General features: G+C 40.3%; 1 protein-coding gene across 1 annotated transcript; it reads right to left on the minus strand.

The window, feature by feature from the left end:
• Positions 1 to 235: 235 nt before the first annotated feature.
• Positions 236 to 16,552, minus strand: crispld2 (cysteine-rich secretory protein LCCL domain containing 2). The gene is made up of 15 exons (XM_044200081.1): positions 15,413 to 16,552; positions 13,009 to 13,377; positions 11,749 to 11,867; positions 10,037 to 10,169; positions 8,053 to 8,168; positions 7,498 to 7,598; positions 7,217 to 7,411; positions 7,074 to 7,134; positions 6,900 to 6,966; positions 6,673 to 6,803; positions 6,457 to 6,500; positions 6,268 to 6,340; positions 5,912 to 5,987; positions 4,784 to 4,914; positions 236 to 2,190 (listed from the first exon to the last, which is right to left on the minus strand). Exons 2-15 carry the CDS (start codon positions 13,288 to 13,290, stop codon positions 2,139 to 2,141), a joined length of 1,581 nt encoding a protein of 526 aa, XP_044056016.1. The 5' UTR covers positions 13,291 to 13,377; positions 15,413 to 16,552; the 3' UTR covers positions 236 to 2,138.
• Between the last annotated feature and the right edge of the window lie 1,879 nt (positions 16,553 to 18,431).

Below are 18,431 nucleotides of genomic sequence, written 5' to 3' on the forward strand. Positions count from 1 at the left end.
TATGGCCACATGTAACATCATGTTGGTAAGAGTAAAACGCTAGATATCCTGGATATATGACTTGTCTGGTTAGGCTGCGCTAAACATGACAGGGCAGTTCCTTCTCAGCCCACTATTAATTGGCAAAGCATAACTGAAGAAATGCCACTGTGGCCGAAATTACACATAATATTCTAAACAATTTGAACACATCAACAAAGCTTTCCTTAAAGATCATGTACTCAGTGGACACATCTTGTACCAACACAAAAACATGTGTTGCGGCATTTGTCATACTTTATTTTCAAATTGTGCTAAAAAATATAGAACCCATCGTACACCTGTATAAAAACAACACAATTAAAACAAATTCACACATTTTAATGATATATTACTGCAAAAAGGATTATCCAAAAACAAGAAATCATAATATTTACAGTTCCCATAACTTTACAAAAGCTTTAGCATTTCCCATAAAAATTCCCATATAGAAAAGACCTAAATGCCTAGCGTAGCGATAGACTGAGGTAGAATAAAGAGATAAAGTTGAAATATGCTTGAAGGAAAAGATTTTAGTGAGTCAATTTTTTCTTGGCCAGGTATGTGTGACGTTTTTACAGTCTTGTTTTTTACACTCTCTATTAGCATGTTTGTAATCTCTAGGAAACCCACAGATAGGGCGACAAGGCTTAATGGTACTATAATATATCTGGTGTTATGTAGGACCCCAACTGGACACCTCAGTCCTGCAGCACAAAATGGATTTTACATTTGTTTCATTAGTTTCCACGAGGGATGCTAACTATGCTAAAATGTATTTTTTGCTGTGCATTTAAGTGACACAGCAGAAACGTGGGAAAAGATACAAAGAGTAATAAACTAAAATTCAATAAAATGAGGCGTTTCTTTAAGAAAAGTATTCAAATCAGGGCTGTACAAATGGCAACAGTGCCTCAGTCCAGTATAATGATAGACATTTCAGGTGTCTGTATCCTGCATGCACTGCATAGTGTAAATTGTTCCAAAGTGCATAAACTGCAGTTTGATGATAACATGTTATCACATTCACGCGGCTCAAAATATGGTCTAGCCTCTACACATAAAACTCTATCTGTACCTGAAACATGTGACACATTCATCTGTCTTAGGTGGGGAGGGGACAAATTTAGCATTTTCATCTTACAGAATCAAGAGAAATGAGGAAATGAGGAAAGCACTAAGCAATAATAAATATGAAATGACTGCTTGTTGTTTTAAACATATCTACTGTCTGTAATTGTTATTTAATGCATCCACAATATTGCCATTATTCTGATCCATCTGCATCAGCTATTGTATCCTATACAGTGAACTTAGCAATGTAACATGCTCACTAAATCACCTCCACATGTCGGGCACTGTCTATCTACAGCAGTGCCTGCTGCCTGTATACATTTCCATTTACCACACTCTTTCCTCTCCTTTTGTATCTGCCCAACAAGTTCTGGTCTACCCAGCCAACAAAACATCCTCACTCGCAATGAGCATACCATTTAACTTATAAGTACAATTTAGACTAAGATTTGGTTTCACAGTCTTAATCTTCAAGAGTAAAAAGCACAGATTATCCAGGTGAGCAGAAAAAGCCAATGAAATAATAAATCATAATAGACATAAAAATGTTAATATATGGTACTCCATTTTTAAAACAAACAAAATATCATATATTCTGTACACAATGATTAAATACAGTGTGATCAGTATACATTCCTGTGTATGAAAACCAATTTGAATTTGTAATAAGAACATCAATGTAAACATAATACTTTCTGTAAAACATGTCTAACTCAAAACTTCCAGCACCAGCTGTTCAATGCATTATAATATATAAAAACATTCTGTATTCACAGAGTAAGTAAGTATGTCTAAGAAATATCCATATCTGGAGTTAAAAGCTGAGAATATAAACGTCCATCAAAATATCGGACAACAACTTTTACTGGGTGCCTACTGTTTATGAACTAAGAGGGAAAAGTGTCTATCAGTCTGCTGGGACGTTCTGTTTCCTCTGAAGGCGCAGAGACAGATGAACAGCCATGGTATCCAACCTGTGGGCACTTCCTGCTCTTCAAGAGCAGTTGAGGTGACTCTGTTGGTCTTTCGACTTCTGAACTGAAGTCTCACTCCCTCACAGCAAAGACTCGGAAAGAGCCTCCCTCTGTGTTGCTCTTGCTGCAAACAGACAATACAGAAAACCTGTTATGTTCGTTAACCACTACTATAGATGCAACCTCTGTCTACTAAATATGTTAAAGGGGCACTCCAGCTATTTAGTATGTTACTTGGATTGGAGAAGAATGGTCAAAATTCGAGCAGCAGAGGCTGAGTTGTCCTAAATTTTAATCCCTAGTATGGGTTAAGCTCCAAAAGCAACCTGGATCCTTAATGCAACCAGTAGCATCTTTCATTAGACCCTCTGTGCCTCCTAAATGCCCACTTCTTTCAAACTGCACACCTTCAGTTTGTAACACAGGTTTTCTGTTAAAAAATGTAATACTCCCTGTGACGAGTAAACTGAACTTCAAGTGTAAAATTGGTGCAGTGCCCTTTTAAGTCAATAAATACATCTTTTTGCACAGTGCCTATTTATGTGAGACTTGGAAGCCTGCTTTTTAGTATTGCCTAAGTCCTCCCAGCAGCCAAATCCATTAAAAAGTACACAATCATGGTGTTCACGGTATCTTTGGAAATAGCATCCACCAAATGGCACGTTGGCAGTATGACTCATTGTTGCCGTATTTCTGAGTCTGACCTTTTCCAGCCACCACATGTGTTAAACTTGATGACTTTGTAATTAGTTCATTAGTGGAGAGACCTTGAAGCTCTGCCATGATCAATAATCATGATAGGCCTGTGCGATTGGTATCAGATCACAGATAATTGCCCGTATAGGAAAGCACTGACTAAGTGGCTGACAGCATTTCCATCCTCGAGTAATCAGATAGGCTGTGATTACTTCCCAAGCAACAGAGTCCAGTCCAAACTGCCCACCCTGCCATGATGTTGGCACATGGCACAGACTCTCAGCCGTTTATTGACCTCCTATCCCAATGCCCTGACTGGGGCCTTCCCAGTTCTGCATTATATTTCATAGTAGTCAGACTTGGATTATTTTGGCCATTCAGCATTTTGCACACTCAATTGAAATGCCTGGATAAAGTAAGCAAAGATCCCATGTGTGGCCCATCCATGCACTAAACCACACCATTACTCTTACAACCCCACATGCCAGCAGAACTGGCCACAAGGGCTTCCTTGACTAAGCTTAGTCCAATGGAGTCAGCCACAGACATGAGAGTGATGTGAGAAACATGGTGTGCATGCAGGGAACCCACTACATGCAGTATTACAGGAGACATAAATCAAGGGTATAGTGGATGAAAGCACCTTTCTCAGGCATATTTTTGATTCTCTTGTCAAATTTACTTGTCTAATTTTACTACAAGCTTCATGTTTTCATTTCAATTGTATCTCAAGGTTTTCTTTTTACCACACTCCCATTGGTCAAATATCATATCAGAAATTTTTGTATCTACACATTATATAACATAAAATCCAGTTTTAAATTTACTTTAATTAGATTTTCTTTTTAAAAAGAATCTTACCCTTGAGAGACACCCAATGTGCATGATTATTGTGAACATAGTTAAACCTAGAGATTTAGTTTAATATCTCTACAACTTGCAGTATACTGAAGGGAGGCTTAGCTTGTTAGACCTTAGTTCCAGACCATTCTGATTTGCCACCAACATCTCAAATTTGCTCAGCAATATAAATAGGTTTGGAGTTGTGTCCACTGAAGGCTGTTGTTTACACCAGTTAGAGAAACAATTGATCAATCAGAGCTTAATAGGCAAGATTAAGAATGGGGATGTTATCTTCCTAAATAGCTAGTAGCTGGCTAGCTACCTAGTTACATTCATTAAAAATAGCAACAGACAAATTGCAACAAGCATGGATGAGATTGACGCAGCTGTACAGGTAGCTGTAAGTCGACTTATAGAAATAACAACTCAACAAATCAAAATATTTCTTTGATCAATGTGAAAAATGTTAAGTTAGCTGCTGCTCATAACCACTACCGCAGCGTCCGTGTCATCTACAAATGACTTTGGCATGGCAGATCTGTGACTTAAATTCCCTCTCTTGCTCCATTTATTGCAAACACCATGTGGTTTGGGAAAATAATATGCCATTATTCAGGAATCTGAATAACCACCACACCATACCACCATGCTACCTGCCTCCTCTGAGACTTTAGCAGATTACATGTTGTACTCCTCAACATGCAACATGTGTTTTCAGAATGCAGTGGGGATGTTTGCACAAAGTGTGTTTGAGTTGTCCCATAGTGGCAGATTTGTAAAGTACTTGCACATGTGTTATTAGTGAAAACAAATTCCTATACTTCCTCAGGCTTTAATACTTAACTAATAGAAGGCTAACTAAGGAGACTTTGCAGTTTCACAGCTGCCAAATTGCTGCTTGTTGATGGAAGCTGTCACACACCATATCTAAAAATGAATGGTTGTTCTCATTTTTAGACAAAGCTCTTAAATATTCTACAGCTAGACAGCTCGGAGCCAAATCTAAAAATATAGATTTCTGGACTCAGACTATCTCTTATGTCACTATGGTAACCTACAACTATTTGACATGGTGTCTGATCCATCTATCTTGGTGCCTTTTGTTATTCTGCAACAGTCCTCATCTGGGAAAGATAATTACAGTAAAAATAGTTGACCACAAAAAACTTGAGTAGTACCTCTCAGACTGGATACCATTTTTCAGTACTCCAACGTAGTTCTTTCTCTTGTCCAGTGGTAGAACATCCACAAAACCGCCGTCTGCTTTGATTACCCCTGCATGGATGGCTGCTTTACAAATACTGGAGCTCTGTGAAGATAAAGTGTGGCAGAGAGGAGAAATGCTTTTACAAGATGGTAAACATCTTTTTCATGTCATGAATATCTTTGTAATTCCTTTATTATCAAATACAGTACAAAATATATTGCAGTAATTCACAGACACACATCCTAGCGCACACACACTTAAACACACAGAAGCATTTGTTTCACAGTCTGCGCCAGCACAACAGACCAAAAGTTCTTATCAACAGTCTGGAGCAGAATCATTCATTCCTAGTCCAAACACAGATCACACTGTCCATACAACCCTCCAACATTTCTAACCAGATGGTTTATGTCTCATGTTTAACCAACATCCATCCTCTACACCACTGTAGAAACACATTTGGGTGCTTGAGATTGCAAAACATTCTTGGGCATATTTGCTATGAGCCACACTGCTGCCTTATTTTGTGATGCAAGACATAAAAGTTCAAGATCTCTGGAGAACTGTGATTTGTGTCAGCCGGACATCATCTAAGGTCAGTTTCATCCGTGGTAAAACCCCATTAAACACACACATTGACCTCATGTGCCACTTGGCAACTCCAAAATGATCCATAAGAGTGATGTGAATACTTACAAACTGTACATCCGTCACGTTTAGTCTGAAGGGTACTTATCAATGACTAAACTACTCTGAACATGATTTAGGTGACTTCTAAGTGAGGAGCCGTCAAGCCCCATGCATGGTAATACATCCCTGGCAGTCTCTGGCTTACCTCAGCGTTACTCCCATTCTCCATGAGCCTTATTCATACTGTGATTCAATTGCTTTCCATAGCTACCATGCATCACAAAGCCTGCAAAGTCACTCTAACTTAACCATGCTACAGATCCGGATATCCTTTCCTTTCTGTCTGAACTAATAGCACATAAATAAATAAATAGCACATAACTGGACAACCTGGACCTCTGGTGTGATTCATGATCAATTTGTAAAAGTTAATTCAGAACACGAATATACAAAACAGTGTGTTACTTACATCTGCGTAGATGTTGTTTCCAATCACAGGTGACCAATAAGACGGCTGAGTCTTGCAGCTGGCTGGACAGAAGATTCTGAGAAACATATTGGACATTAGTATGAATTTGCAGCAACAGATAAGGGTCATATTAATGGAAATAACACTTTACTTTAACACCCCCTATTTAGCATTTTGATTATATATATGAAGTGTGTTTATAATATTACAACTGTGTTTTACTATATTGTCAATCATTATCTGTTTACAAACCAGAATCTACTGATTTGATATGACAATACTATAAAGCAAAATCTTTAATTGGCTAATTATTTCATGCTTTAGGCAATGATAAGATGGCAGATGTGAGAAGGCACCTTGGACAGTGTGAGTAGGGCTTTTTGAAAGGGCAGATTTCAGCCACTGTGGTGTAGCAGTCACCAGTCATTTCTGTCACAGAAAGAGAAGAGACAAACACTTAACATTTCTAATATGTATTGGCTGACTGTGTGAATCTACATGCAGTCATGACTCAAAGTTATTCTTAAAAATGATGCATCAATTACCTTCCACTTTGGCCACCACAAAGGCATTCCCGGGTTTAAATTTACTGTAAAAGACATCTTAGTGTTAAGAAATCAGGAAAACAAATGGTTCTCAGGAAAATGATTATTATTATTATTATTGTACAAAATGTGAATCACAGAAGCAGGGGAAAGTGTTGCATCAGCAAATGTGATTTGAACAGATTTGGGAAAATTAGGCCAGGCACAAATATCTACCTTAAGGATTCAATGCCATTCTTTGTGGCTCTGACAAAGAATGGAAACTTGTCCGTTCTTGTGATGTCAACCAGTCCTCCGTTGTTGTCAATGACACCAAAATGGATAGCAGCTCGGCAAATACTTGATTGCTGAAACAATAAACAATTAACACTTATAAACATGCATTTACATAATATAAATTGTTGCATGGTGCAAGATGTTTGTGTCATGTTGGACAGACTCACCACATCGTAAAAGAGAGTTCCCCAAACTTTCCCTTTCTTATTCAGACAATTAGCAGGACAATTATATCTGCAGAGTCAGAAAATGAGTTGGAGACAAGAGTGAGCTGATGTTGGAGAGGAAGTGTATGGTAAATGATAATGAATGAGACATAAACATCCAAAAAATAACCTGACCTGTTGCAGGTTGCGCCTCTACACTTATCTCGCAGTCTAGTCTCACACTTAATGTTCTGAGCTGCAAGAACAAGACAAAAATGAGCAAAGAACTGTATAAAACATGAAAGTTGAAGGTTATTTTTGATAATTCTTGTAGCTACCAAGATAGGTGTTGCCGGGAGTCTTTGAAGATGGCATCCTGGGTGTGGTGGGATTAGGAGCAGAGGGTTTGGACACTGGTTTCTTTGGAGCAGACGGTTTAGGCTTGGGGGCAGGTTTGGCAGTGGTACGAGGTGGCAGTGGAACCTGAGGCTTCTCCACCTCATTCATGTCCTCTGTCTCTGAGCGCTGAGAGTCTACAGATAGACAAACAGATAGGGTTCAGGCTGGCAACATGTATAATGTTAACATCTTTGAATGAAAACCAAGTGGCTTTGCTCACCTTTGTAGCACAGGTTATTCCTACATGATCCTCCATAGCTGGGAGGGCACTGGGAACAAGGGCGGCCATGCTGGTATGGAGCCTCACCGATCCAGTTGCCCCTGTAGAAGTGAATAGTGGACAGCTTTACTAAGGTGGAAATGAATCATCGGTCAAGCATCACTGGGCTCATGGCCTTGTAATTACTTCAGCACTCTTTGTCCACTGTTCACTCCTAATAGTCATTAATCCCACAAACTAATAAAAACACTCCTCGTTGTCTCTCAGGCAATTACATCCTGTGGGCTGTCTGGAAAACAAGTGCCTGCTCCGGTCTTGTTTTTCTTTCCCCGTGCTTCTTTATTATTTTTCTATTCTGACTTCTGGAGGAATTTTAATGGCCCCAATATGTCATACAAACGTCTCGGACAACTAGCATTACACATCTGCAGTACAGCTATATTAGGAACACACACTGTAGCATTTACAATCATTGTAAGGGGTAAGAATGCAAACAAGAGTCAAGAGAGAAGACGTGTTGATGAGCAGTGAAAAAATGAGGAATGTTGATCTTACTTTGGGGAATAGTTGCACACAAGGTAAACGGCGTTCTCCCATATTTCTCCCCACACGTTCATCCTTGGACACACGTGCACAGCACAGCCCACTCGGCTAGTGGTTGCCCAGACCAGCTGTAAAGAGGGAAATAAAAGAATGGCCAAAATTAGCACAAACAATTGCTGAATGGATAGACATATGGCAGAGTAAACTATTGGGCTTGTAGCCTAGATTTCCTGCCTCACTTTCCTCACTGCCCATGGTCATTCCAGAGGAAGCAACTAGATTGGCAGTCATGATTAATGGGGCCACTGGGACTTCCAGGAGTGTCAGGTCTGTTATTCTGCCCCAGTCAGATGCACGTCCTGTGTGAACCCAGTTTACCCTCACAACCATGATCATTTTCATTGTCCAGTTAGAAATGGAAAAAATGGCAGTTTCCAAATAATATTAGTTCTGAAGAAACAGAAGTCAGCGTAGGCCCAAAACTGTCCAAAGTAAAAAAAGAAAAACGCCTTATTAAACGGAAAGCTGATGCAGTGGTGTTACAGATGAATGATGTGCCATTTGACGGCCAATACAACACAGCATGTTCCATAACTCCTCCTCACTTTCCTCCCAAACTCTGAAACGTGCACTCTCCCTCCTCAGGAATGTTCATCTTTTTTCCTGGTACAGTTAGAGGCCACTGGAAGCAGTGAGTCAGCATGCAGACTGAGTGCTGGTAGTTCAGCTCAATGTGCTCTCTAAACTCCAGACGGTCTAGCATTTCTCTGTACAGGTAGTTATGGAGTATGACTGCCGATACATCAGCACTTCCAGCAGACAGACACATGGTGATGATGCTCAGTTTTGGCACTGTCAGGCAGTGAGGGGTGTCTGGTGTGTCTGGAAATGACTACCAGATGGCAGTGATCAGGTTTCAGGGTGAAGGCAGAGGGAGGAGTCGGGATGTTTCTGTACACTCATCCCAGCAGCTAAAAAGTCAAGTCTAGGGGAAGAGGAGGCCAGCTCACCCATTTCCTTTTGACTGATTTCTTAATTTTCTCATCCACTCTTTTTTGTGTCCCTGTACTCTCCTCTATTCCATTATTTGCATCAGATTTTCTATTTATCCTTCTAACATCCTTGTTTTCACTGTCTACAAGTTACTATATCCATGCCTGTCATTTAACCCCTTGGTCCCTCTACAACTCTGCCCATAAATACTGTGAAATATCATACATGGTGCACACCACATGTTGTATTCTAATACTGCCCTGCAACACCCGTCAAGTGACATATGTTCCATATTACAGATAAAAGAAGGCACATGACCTGATACTAAACAGATTTTGTCATAAATATAACAGGAATTGCAGTATATGGTTCAAAAGGAAGTTGAAAAATATAATTCAACCTAAAATGACACATACCGACCTGGGTGCCAAACCTTTCAGCTTCTTGCAAAAACTGATCAGGTTAAGAGTATGCTTTTAACTCACTCCCAAGTGCTTTGTTAGAGGAGTACTCCACTGATTTAGCTTTGCACTCCTATAAAATTGATGCAGCAGAACAAGAGATATCGTCTTTTTATTCCACGCATTCTTCTTCCTTGTCAAAATCAAGGCGCCTACACTACCCACAATGCAACTAAACCACTGACAGTTCAGTCAGAGATCTGCGTGTGTTATGCGAGTAGCAGCTAATGTAGCTTCGAGCTGCTAGCCTGAAGCAGAGATGAGGAGCGGGCTACAGAGATCTGGTAAGCTCACTTCTTTCTAACTCCACACCCCAAGATTTTTTTCATTTTCAGACTTGTAGTCTTCAGCCCTAACCAATGCTGACTCAAATTATGTCACTTGAGGCATTTTTATCAGACTTTGCACAGCTCCCTCTGGATCACACAAAAGGCTTTACACAACTTTTTCCCATATGTGGTATTACTACATAATAACTTAAATGTTCTCCTGAACTCTTTCACCTTAACTTCCCCTGCTCTTGTTTTTTGGATTCATCTCACCTGGGTATAATGGGTGCACATGGGCCCAGAGCAGCGTTCTGGACACCAGGGATTGCACTCTTGGGGGTAGGGATAGGTGTAGTCTTTCACCTCATCATACCAGGCCTGGACATGGAAGGCAGGAGAGCGGTATCTGTAGGGCCCATGCGTGCACACACACACACACACACACAAACAAACACAGACAGACAAACAGTAGTCTCAGTCACAGGCCATCCAGGTACCGGGGGCAAAAGGGAAATATCTGAGGGAGCTGCCAGGTGCTTTGGCTAGACTTGAGAAACATTGCATGAACCTCCATGCTCCTCCCCCTCCCTTCAGGCCTCAAATGATGATTCTGAATTTGACCTGGCACACAGAACGGCGGTGTGTTCCCCTCCATAACAGGGGAAATCAAATCAGGTTAAAAAAAAAATCAAAGTGAACCTAAACATGGCTCCACAGCCTAGCAAATCAGTTCTAGCTCTTATTATAAACATCTCTTTTTACGGTATTGAAAAGTGCTGAGCTTATAAATGGAGAGTAGAGGTGGAGTGGGGAAAAAGGACTCCACATCAGGGTTTGCAGACACAGGAAGAAAAGAAGGGAATAGGGAGGGAGGAAAGGGGCTGTGAGAATGAGAGCAGATTCCTGGAAGGGCACCTGCTGCGATAGCCATACACTGTCATTCACAGAGGCCTACTGTGTCTGGTGTCTACTCAGACACACAAACATTTGTTCACACGAACATCAATCTTAATACATTAGCACTGATTAGCACTACGGATAATTGTGCTACACATATAGCAAATGGACCAAGAGTTCGTTTAAAGTAGAAGATTAGTTCAAACTGATTTTGACTTGAGTTGTTGCATTTCCTGCTGCCAGCGGACCCTCATCACTGTAGTTTACAGGAAACTACTTTATCTTGCAACATTGGCATTTTAGAAAACAAGTAGTACAAAGAAAGATAAAATGACCTGCTCAGTATGTGACAGAATAACTCTATACTACTGATTGTGCTGCTGCTTAGGCCTGGATATCAAAGCTCAATACTTTTTTGGTATCTACCACAAATCTGTATGTGGCATAGAGTATCGAAAACTACCTAAGTACCAAAAGTTGGCATCCAATGCCAGGTCAGATTTGTTTTGTCTCATTTACTTATTCTGCAATCAGGTGTTTACTAATTTGAATCATAAGTTATAAGCCATTATAAGAACAACTTATAAGGTTGTGAACAAGACTAAGAGTCTACAGCCATGCTAGCGGCTCTGAAAGGCTGTACATGGGCACAGCGGTGTTTTGAGCTAAATGCCAATGTTAACATGTTAACGAGGTTACAGTGAAAATGCTAACATGCGGATGCTAAGCAGGTATAATGTTTACCATGTTTCCCATCTTAGTTTAGTGTGCTAGCATGCTAACATTTCCTAATTAGCACTAAACGCAATGTACAGTTGAGGCTGATGGGAATGTCATTAGTTTTTCAGGTATTTTGTCATAAACCAAAGTATTGGGAGCATTCCTCAAACATTTTCCTCAAAAAATTATTGTTTTGAAATTGATAACAACAATTCATGATACTCAGCCCTAGCACTGCAAATGGCATTTATAAAATCTGATTTACAATTTTTGTTACATTTTCAATTTTATTTTATTAATTAAAGTCTCAGATTTTTTAGCCTTACACATAACATAGCTTACCAACTATGTCTGTTACTGCATCTCACCTTCCCCAGTGAACAGCCAGGTTTTGTCCAATAGACATGAGCAGGTCCTGAGGTCCATGGTCCCACTGACACTCCTCTGACCACTGAGTGGCAGACCGCTCCAACTCGTCATCCCAGACCTGCACACATAAAGTAAAACAAGTTTCTCACAAGCAATTAACTTATTTTAGACACCAATGGGAAGAAATCGCATCATTCACCTGCTGCATGTGCTACAATATCAATTATTATAATCCACATCTTGTTCTGACTCAGTAGATACCTAACCACAATCTGTTTAAGGCCTCTGCTCCCGCACTTCCTTCCTTCCAAATGAGCTGAAACTGAGCTGGATACAAGTACAACATTAACCTATGACATTTGATTGAAGCAGCTGGCGCCTGGCCCTGATCCACTACAAATCTCCAGCAATCACAGCTGAATTATCCACATTTCCTGAGTGGGTTTCTTTACAGTGGTGGAGAGGAGGGTGGAAAGTGGAGAAGACACCTGACTCCCACCGTGGAAGGGGGTGCTATGAAGGGAGGGAGGACTGCATACAGCATGGCTCCTCAAAGCACATCTCCTCAGTAAATTTCCAGCCTTTTGGTGGTCGCTAAAACATGCACACACAGACACCACTGTAACCCCAAACACCCATACAGTACACTAAAACAAACACACACACTGACTGTTTGCTGGAATTTGAGAGAGCACTGGGCAGAGTAAATCTTCAGACACTTTCCTCCCCAGCAATAACCGCACTCCAGAGACACACAGGTCACCACTGCTTCTCTCAACTTTATGGACCTCGTGGTTTTCAATAACCTTCTGTGTGTCTCAACAATAATCCTTCTCCTATTTTACCCATTGATGTGCCACATCGTCCCATAGTTTTCCCTCTCTAGCCTTATTCTCTCTGTCCTCCTTTGACCCAGACCTCCATAACCATCCTGTCTTCTCCCGCGCGGAGCTGTTTGCAGGTAGGACAGAGTCAGCATTATTATCCTCCTTGTAAAAGAGCAGCACAGCAGGCTGCCAATAGCTCACCATCATTACTGCATGTTTCCAGCAGAGAGAAAAGGTTGTTTTTATTACAGCAACACCACTTTTCTAGGCAGAATAAAAGCTTAAACCCTAATCACCAGCCTCATTTCAGAGCACAGTGTTGCTGACACATTCAAATTAAGTTCTGTGTGAGTTTAAGCCAAAGATTAAAGTTGATAACTTTTAAATATCTGTGTTGATTAAGAATAATAGGGGTAATGGGACATGTCTCACCATGTACTCCATGTTCGAGGCTGTGGGGTAGACGCTGCCCCTCAGCTTGTTGTGCAGCTGGAGGATCTCCTCACGGTCCGACCAGCGGATGGCTCGTCGGGTCCTATTGCCAGCTGTGTTGCTTGTGCTGTTCTGATCCGCTTCCTCCTCGTAGCGGCTCAGCAGCTGCCTGAGCTCCTTGGAATCAGGCAGGAAGAGGGAGGCCGAGTCCCTGATGCACAACAGCAGGAGGGAGAGAGAGAGGGAGAGGACAGGGAGCCAGGTCATGGCAGCGCAGGTCATTCTGACACTTCAGCTGTCTGGGTTGGACTTTCAGACTACAGTAGACAGCGGATTGTGTGTGAGCGTCCTCAGAGTCCCAGACACAACCTGCAGGGAGGAAATATTTAATGAGTCTTTCCCCACTGTGTGAGTCAACATAGCAGAGTACAGATTACAAAATATGGGCGTACAGATTACTCAACAAATGCACACACACACATAGAAACTTGTGTTAAAACTGATACTGGCACAGAGTCTCTTGGGATGCTGTTAACTATTCATGTGTTTGGTCATTTTTGAGGCTGTCCACTGACCTCTCAATATAATAAAATCCAATACAACAGTAACTACAGCCTCGATAATGACGATAGAGTTAAATCAACTCCTCTCTGAATGTGAACAGAAGCCAGTCATTGTAAGCTTGCAGAGCTGTTGTACTGGATTGCAACATGTAATATGCCATTGTCTTATTTTGAATAGCTACAATTATTTTCCCACAAACACAAAAATAACATGAAATGTACCACAATTAACTAACCAGTTAGCTTACATATCCAAAAGAACTCTGTCTAAATGAATTTGAGAAGACTCTGTTTATTTAACCCTTGCTGCCTGATTAGCATAATTTTAGTCAAAGCCCTTTAAAGAGGCTTTCTACCCAGTAATAAAATAGCTACACCAGTAAATATAACGATGACTTTGCTTTGGACTTGCACCATAGTTATATCCAGTATACTGAGAAATCCTATCCACCTCTCCTCGTCTCCTGGCTCTCCTGATTATTTTCTAACCAAACTGAGCAACAGGGTGGGACACTGAGGAGGCAGAACTGAGTTCAGGTTAACAAGCTTTAACCAAGCTGAACCATCTTTGAGCAAAACACTGCATTCCTGACACATCCAGCGCCTATGTTCTGTAACTGACCCTGCATCTGACCTCCCTCTGGAAGGCAACAAGCAAGAGGGACGACGTCCATGATTAGAGCTAAACCAAATATCACAAACTCACAAGCTTTTATATAGAGAGAAGAGCAGCCACTCAGTGTGATCAGAGAAGAAAGAAAAATAAACCAAGCCCTAGCTCGCACTGGTCGCTCTTATCCTTGAATCCCTTCACCTCTGGCTGAAAAGGCGGCTTGAGGTCTGGCACCGGTTCTGTGTCAACATGCTGTGCCAGCTCCGGGCACTGTGAGCCAGCGGGCAGCTCAGGCACCACACCCTTCTCCTCTCCCTGTGCCCCCTTTTCAAATTGAATCTCTACCAGCTTCTCTGTCTGGGCCCTTCTCATGGCTCTCATGAATTTTATACCAGAGTGACAGACAGAGCAGAAAACCCAGGACACACATACATATCCACATCTTGTCTATAAGCGAATTGAGTCCTCTCTGCCACTGATGGACTCGTAACTGATCTAAAGAGGGACTGACCTCTTCTCCCCCTCACCACAAGGTTGAATGTAAACACAACTCATGTCACATTATAAGTTGTCTGATTTATATACTATTTTCATATATGCTTGCTCACTTTTTCATGCCAGGGGGATCTTTCAAGGTTCTTTTTTACAATTGTTTGGCCCTAGATCTCTAAAATGTACATTTTTTGGGGTGAAGTATGGCTTTTAATTGTATTGATAACTTAAAATCTAGCATTCAGTTTTGAAATACCTTTCTACTTAGCTCATAAGCTTACTGCCTGTATATAGTATTTTCCATCATGGTAGCTACTGCTCTCCCATTGACTTCCTTCAGTGAGGCTGCAGACTCACAATGAATGGCAGTGTCTTGCCAACAGCCTCTTTTAGTGGCATGGTTTGTAACCCAAAACTGACAGTTGTTAGAGTTATTAGTGTAATAAGTTCATATTGTCATATTGAGTAAATCAGTACATCTGAAAAAATAAAACAGGCTTAAGAAGAAAGATTTACCAACATTCACACACAATTATGTCAGTCATAGGATGTATCGTCTGCAAATCTGACCAGGTACACTGTTAATCGTCTTTTCTTTTTTGCAGGATGATGCAAAATATAGTAAAATATAGGTGAAATGTGAAAATAGATAATCTAAATCTAAAATAATCTAAAACCCCTGCTATACCACAGCGTAATTTGCAAATGCATGTGTGTAATGTCTCATCTCGCTCACCTCTATCTCTCTCAGTTAATATCCAGTTGCTTGAATATTTCGGAGCAGTTTCCCCCCGATGGCTGGAGAGCTGTATTATTCCCTTGTGAGAGGACCAGGCTGCTACTTGCTGGCGGTGTTCCTGAAGCACATAGGAGCTGTGTAACTCCTGAGCAGCTCAGAGTGCCTTATATAGAGAAGGAGACCCCTCAGGACCAGAGGAAAAAATTACTGTCTCTCCTCGCTCCCCCCACTCGGCAGCCTCCCTAAAGTAGGCTATGTTCTTGGCAATGAGCGCGCAGAGTGCGCACGCTGACGAGCAACATGATGTCAGGAAGAAAACTACAAATATTGTAAATCAGCGGGCTGTCAGACGAGTCAGCGGCAGGCAGTTAGATCACTCTCTCTGAAGTTTCTGACACAGATATTACCCAGATATGTATCTTCACAACCAGCTACAGGCAAGCGTCAAACATCACAACAGATTAACGCAGTGAACAGGAAGACCCTCAACAGGGAGAACTAAAATCACTCTAATCAAAATTTTAAATATAATGTGCACAAAACCCACTCACACAGCAACACGTGGGTACCACTTTATAATAAGGGACCATTTAAACAGGGCTCAATAAGGTGTAAGTCATAAACCATTAACAATTTTAGGTTGCCAGGTTGTGAAAAATCCATTGGCTGGACTTTATTATAGCTATGTGGTAATAATGCAGTTCTAAATGTTGGTCATTATTAAATGCGCATGGGTTTCCCGCTCTCTAATCAGAATCAGAATCAGAAATACTTTATTGATCCCCGAAGGGAAACTCTTTGTTACAGCAGCTTACCTTTATGTCAGTGCACACAGGAAAGTACTAGCAATAATACAGTTCAGTAATAAGCCATTAAGTCTGTAGTTAAAGATGATAAGTCATTAATTGGTTGGTTTAATGGTTGAACTAAATTTTCTCGTTTTGGGGTTTTCAAATACTAAGTTTAAACATAACGGTTTTCTTACATTCATTGATTTTTGCTGTAGTTGTATTTCTTTACCACTATACTATAACTATGATCACTTATAAAAGTTATATAAAACACTGCAGGACAATAACTCTTACAGTTCTGCTTCAGTCTCCAGAGCAGCTTGGTCCAGGACTTCTAACAGCCTACTTACTATTGTCACTATTCCACTGTCAATAAACCAATGGGGGGGGGGGGTGTCAGAGATCAAACAAGGTACCACATCCAGGTTTTCATTCCAACCAACAACACAACCATGCAATTACACAACAATACATTCAGATCCTGGTGCTTTTTGAATTGGCTGCAGCTACAGTACCAATACAGATCAATTATCCAAACATAAACCCATCCCGATGTGGCAAATAAGAGTGAAAGATAACATATTATTTTACTCCTTACATAAAGTTCTTACATAGCATTCATTTGGCTTCGCATCTCATTTTGTAGACTTCATTTCACTGGTTGTACACATTTTACACCACGTTTAAAACAAACATGGGCAATCTTCTTAGTTGGAGATACTTGAGAAAAATGTTAATCAGATGGAAGCTTGAAGGTCAAAATTGATCTGTTTTAGGAAATGTGGTATAAAAACATTTTATACCACCCTGCTGTGAATAACTACCTTTATTTGGATCTCCATCGCATGAAAGTTATCAGTAAATACAGTATTAAAACACTTCACATGATTATGGGACAGGTGTTATGGTGGATAAAAAGCGGAAGAGGGTCGGCACAGACGAACAAGGTTCATCATGTGCCACTGTCGTATCTCCTTACTGAATCTGCAGAGGGCTAGCTGTGTTGTGACCCAAATTCACAATTTATTCCATCATGAGCTCAATTTTTTGTCTGAAACATCTCAGATATTTACAAGAACACGGCCGCTAAGAAAGAATGCCAGCAAGCTGAACCCTCAGACAGATTTTCTTCCCACAAGGGCTCTGCCAGTTTGGGCTCTGCACTCAGTCAAAATACATGTTTAACAGGAAGTCTGGCCCATCATGCATCTGCGTTCCTTCTTAAATGTCCTGCAGAGATGCTAGCGAGGGCGGTTATGTTCTGTAGATGTTCACAGGAAAATTACATTTCTGACACAAGAAAAGAAAAGCTAAAGATCAAGCTCATAGGATGACCTCATGGGGTCCATCTATACTACCAAGCACACTGCCTGGAAATACTTTATACCTCAGCTAAAAAGGGCCACGCTTTGTCTTCAGTCCTCTTTGTCTGTAATAATTTTCTTTATGGCATTGCAGGGATTGTGATGTACCAATCCAGATATTTATACATTATATATATATATATATATATATATATATATATATATATATATATATATATATATATATACACATATATGCATATGTACATATACACATTTATATACACATATAGACATATATTTATACACACACACACACATATATATACATACACATACATACATAACATATTACATATCAATATCAGCCTTTCTTAACACATAATAAAGAACCTGCGGGATGCATGGCTTATTACCTTAATCTATGTGCAAAAATTATTATGAGTTGTAAGAGCTCAGTCTCCCTCATGTCCTTGTGTGTCTCATACAAAATGCCTTAAGAAATATAAATTATATATATATATTTATTATGATATATATGTATATATATATATATAATGATATTTAGATCCATCCAGATGTCTAATACAGACCAGGTGCATTTTATTCCAACAACATTCAATTCAATTCAATTTTATTTATATAGCGCCAATTCATAACAGAAGTTATCTCATTGTGCTTAACATGAGAACATTATTGGGCAAATGTGTTTTCCCCTTCAGGTGCGTCATTTAGAATTGCCAGAGACATTATCCTCAGTGACTACACAACAGGGCAGTCAGATCCGGATCATTTTTGAAATGGCTACAGCTACCTTTACAGATCGATTATCCAACCAAGCATAAAACCATCCAGATGTAGGAAATAAGAGTGAAAGATTACACAATATTTTACTTATTTTACTCCTGACATAAAGTTGTT

Source organism: Siniperca chuatsi, linkage group LG1, assembly GCF_020085105.1.
Source record: "Siniperca chuatsi isolate FFG_IHB_CAS linkage group LG1, ASM2008510v1, whole genome shotgun sequence".
NCBI lineage: Eukaryota > Metazoa > Chordata > Actinopteri > Centrarchiformes > Sinipercidae > Siniperca > Siniperca chuatsi.

Excerpts from the sequence above, each read along its gene's own strand:
- crispld2 (XM_044200081.1), bottom strand. The coding sequence starts at position 13,290 with ATGACCTGCGCTGCCATGACCTGGCTCCCTGTCCTCTCCCTCTCTCTC. Across the intron at positions 11,868-13,008 it reads CCTCGAACATGGAGTACATG|GTCTGGGATGACGAGTTGGA; the intron begins GTGAGACATGTC and ends TTATGTGTGCAG. Across the intron at positions 6,967-7,073 it reads AGAGGCGCAACCTGCAACAG|ATATAATTGTCCTGCTAATT; the intron begins GTCAGGTTATTT and ends CTGACTCTGCAG.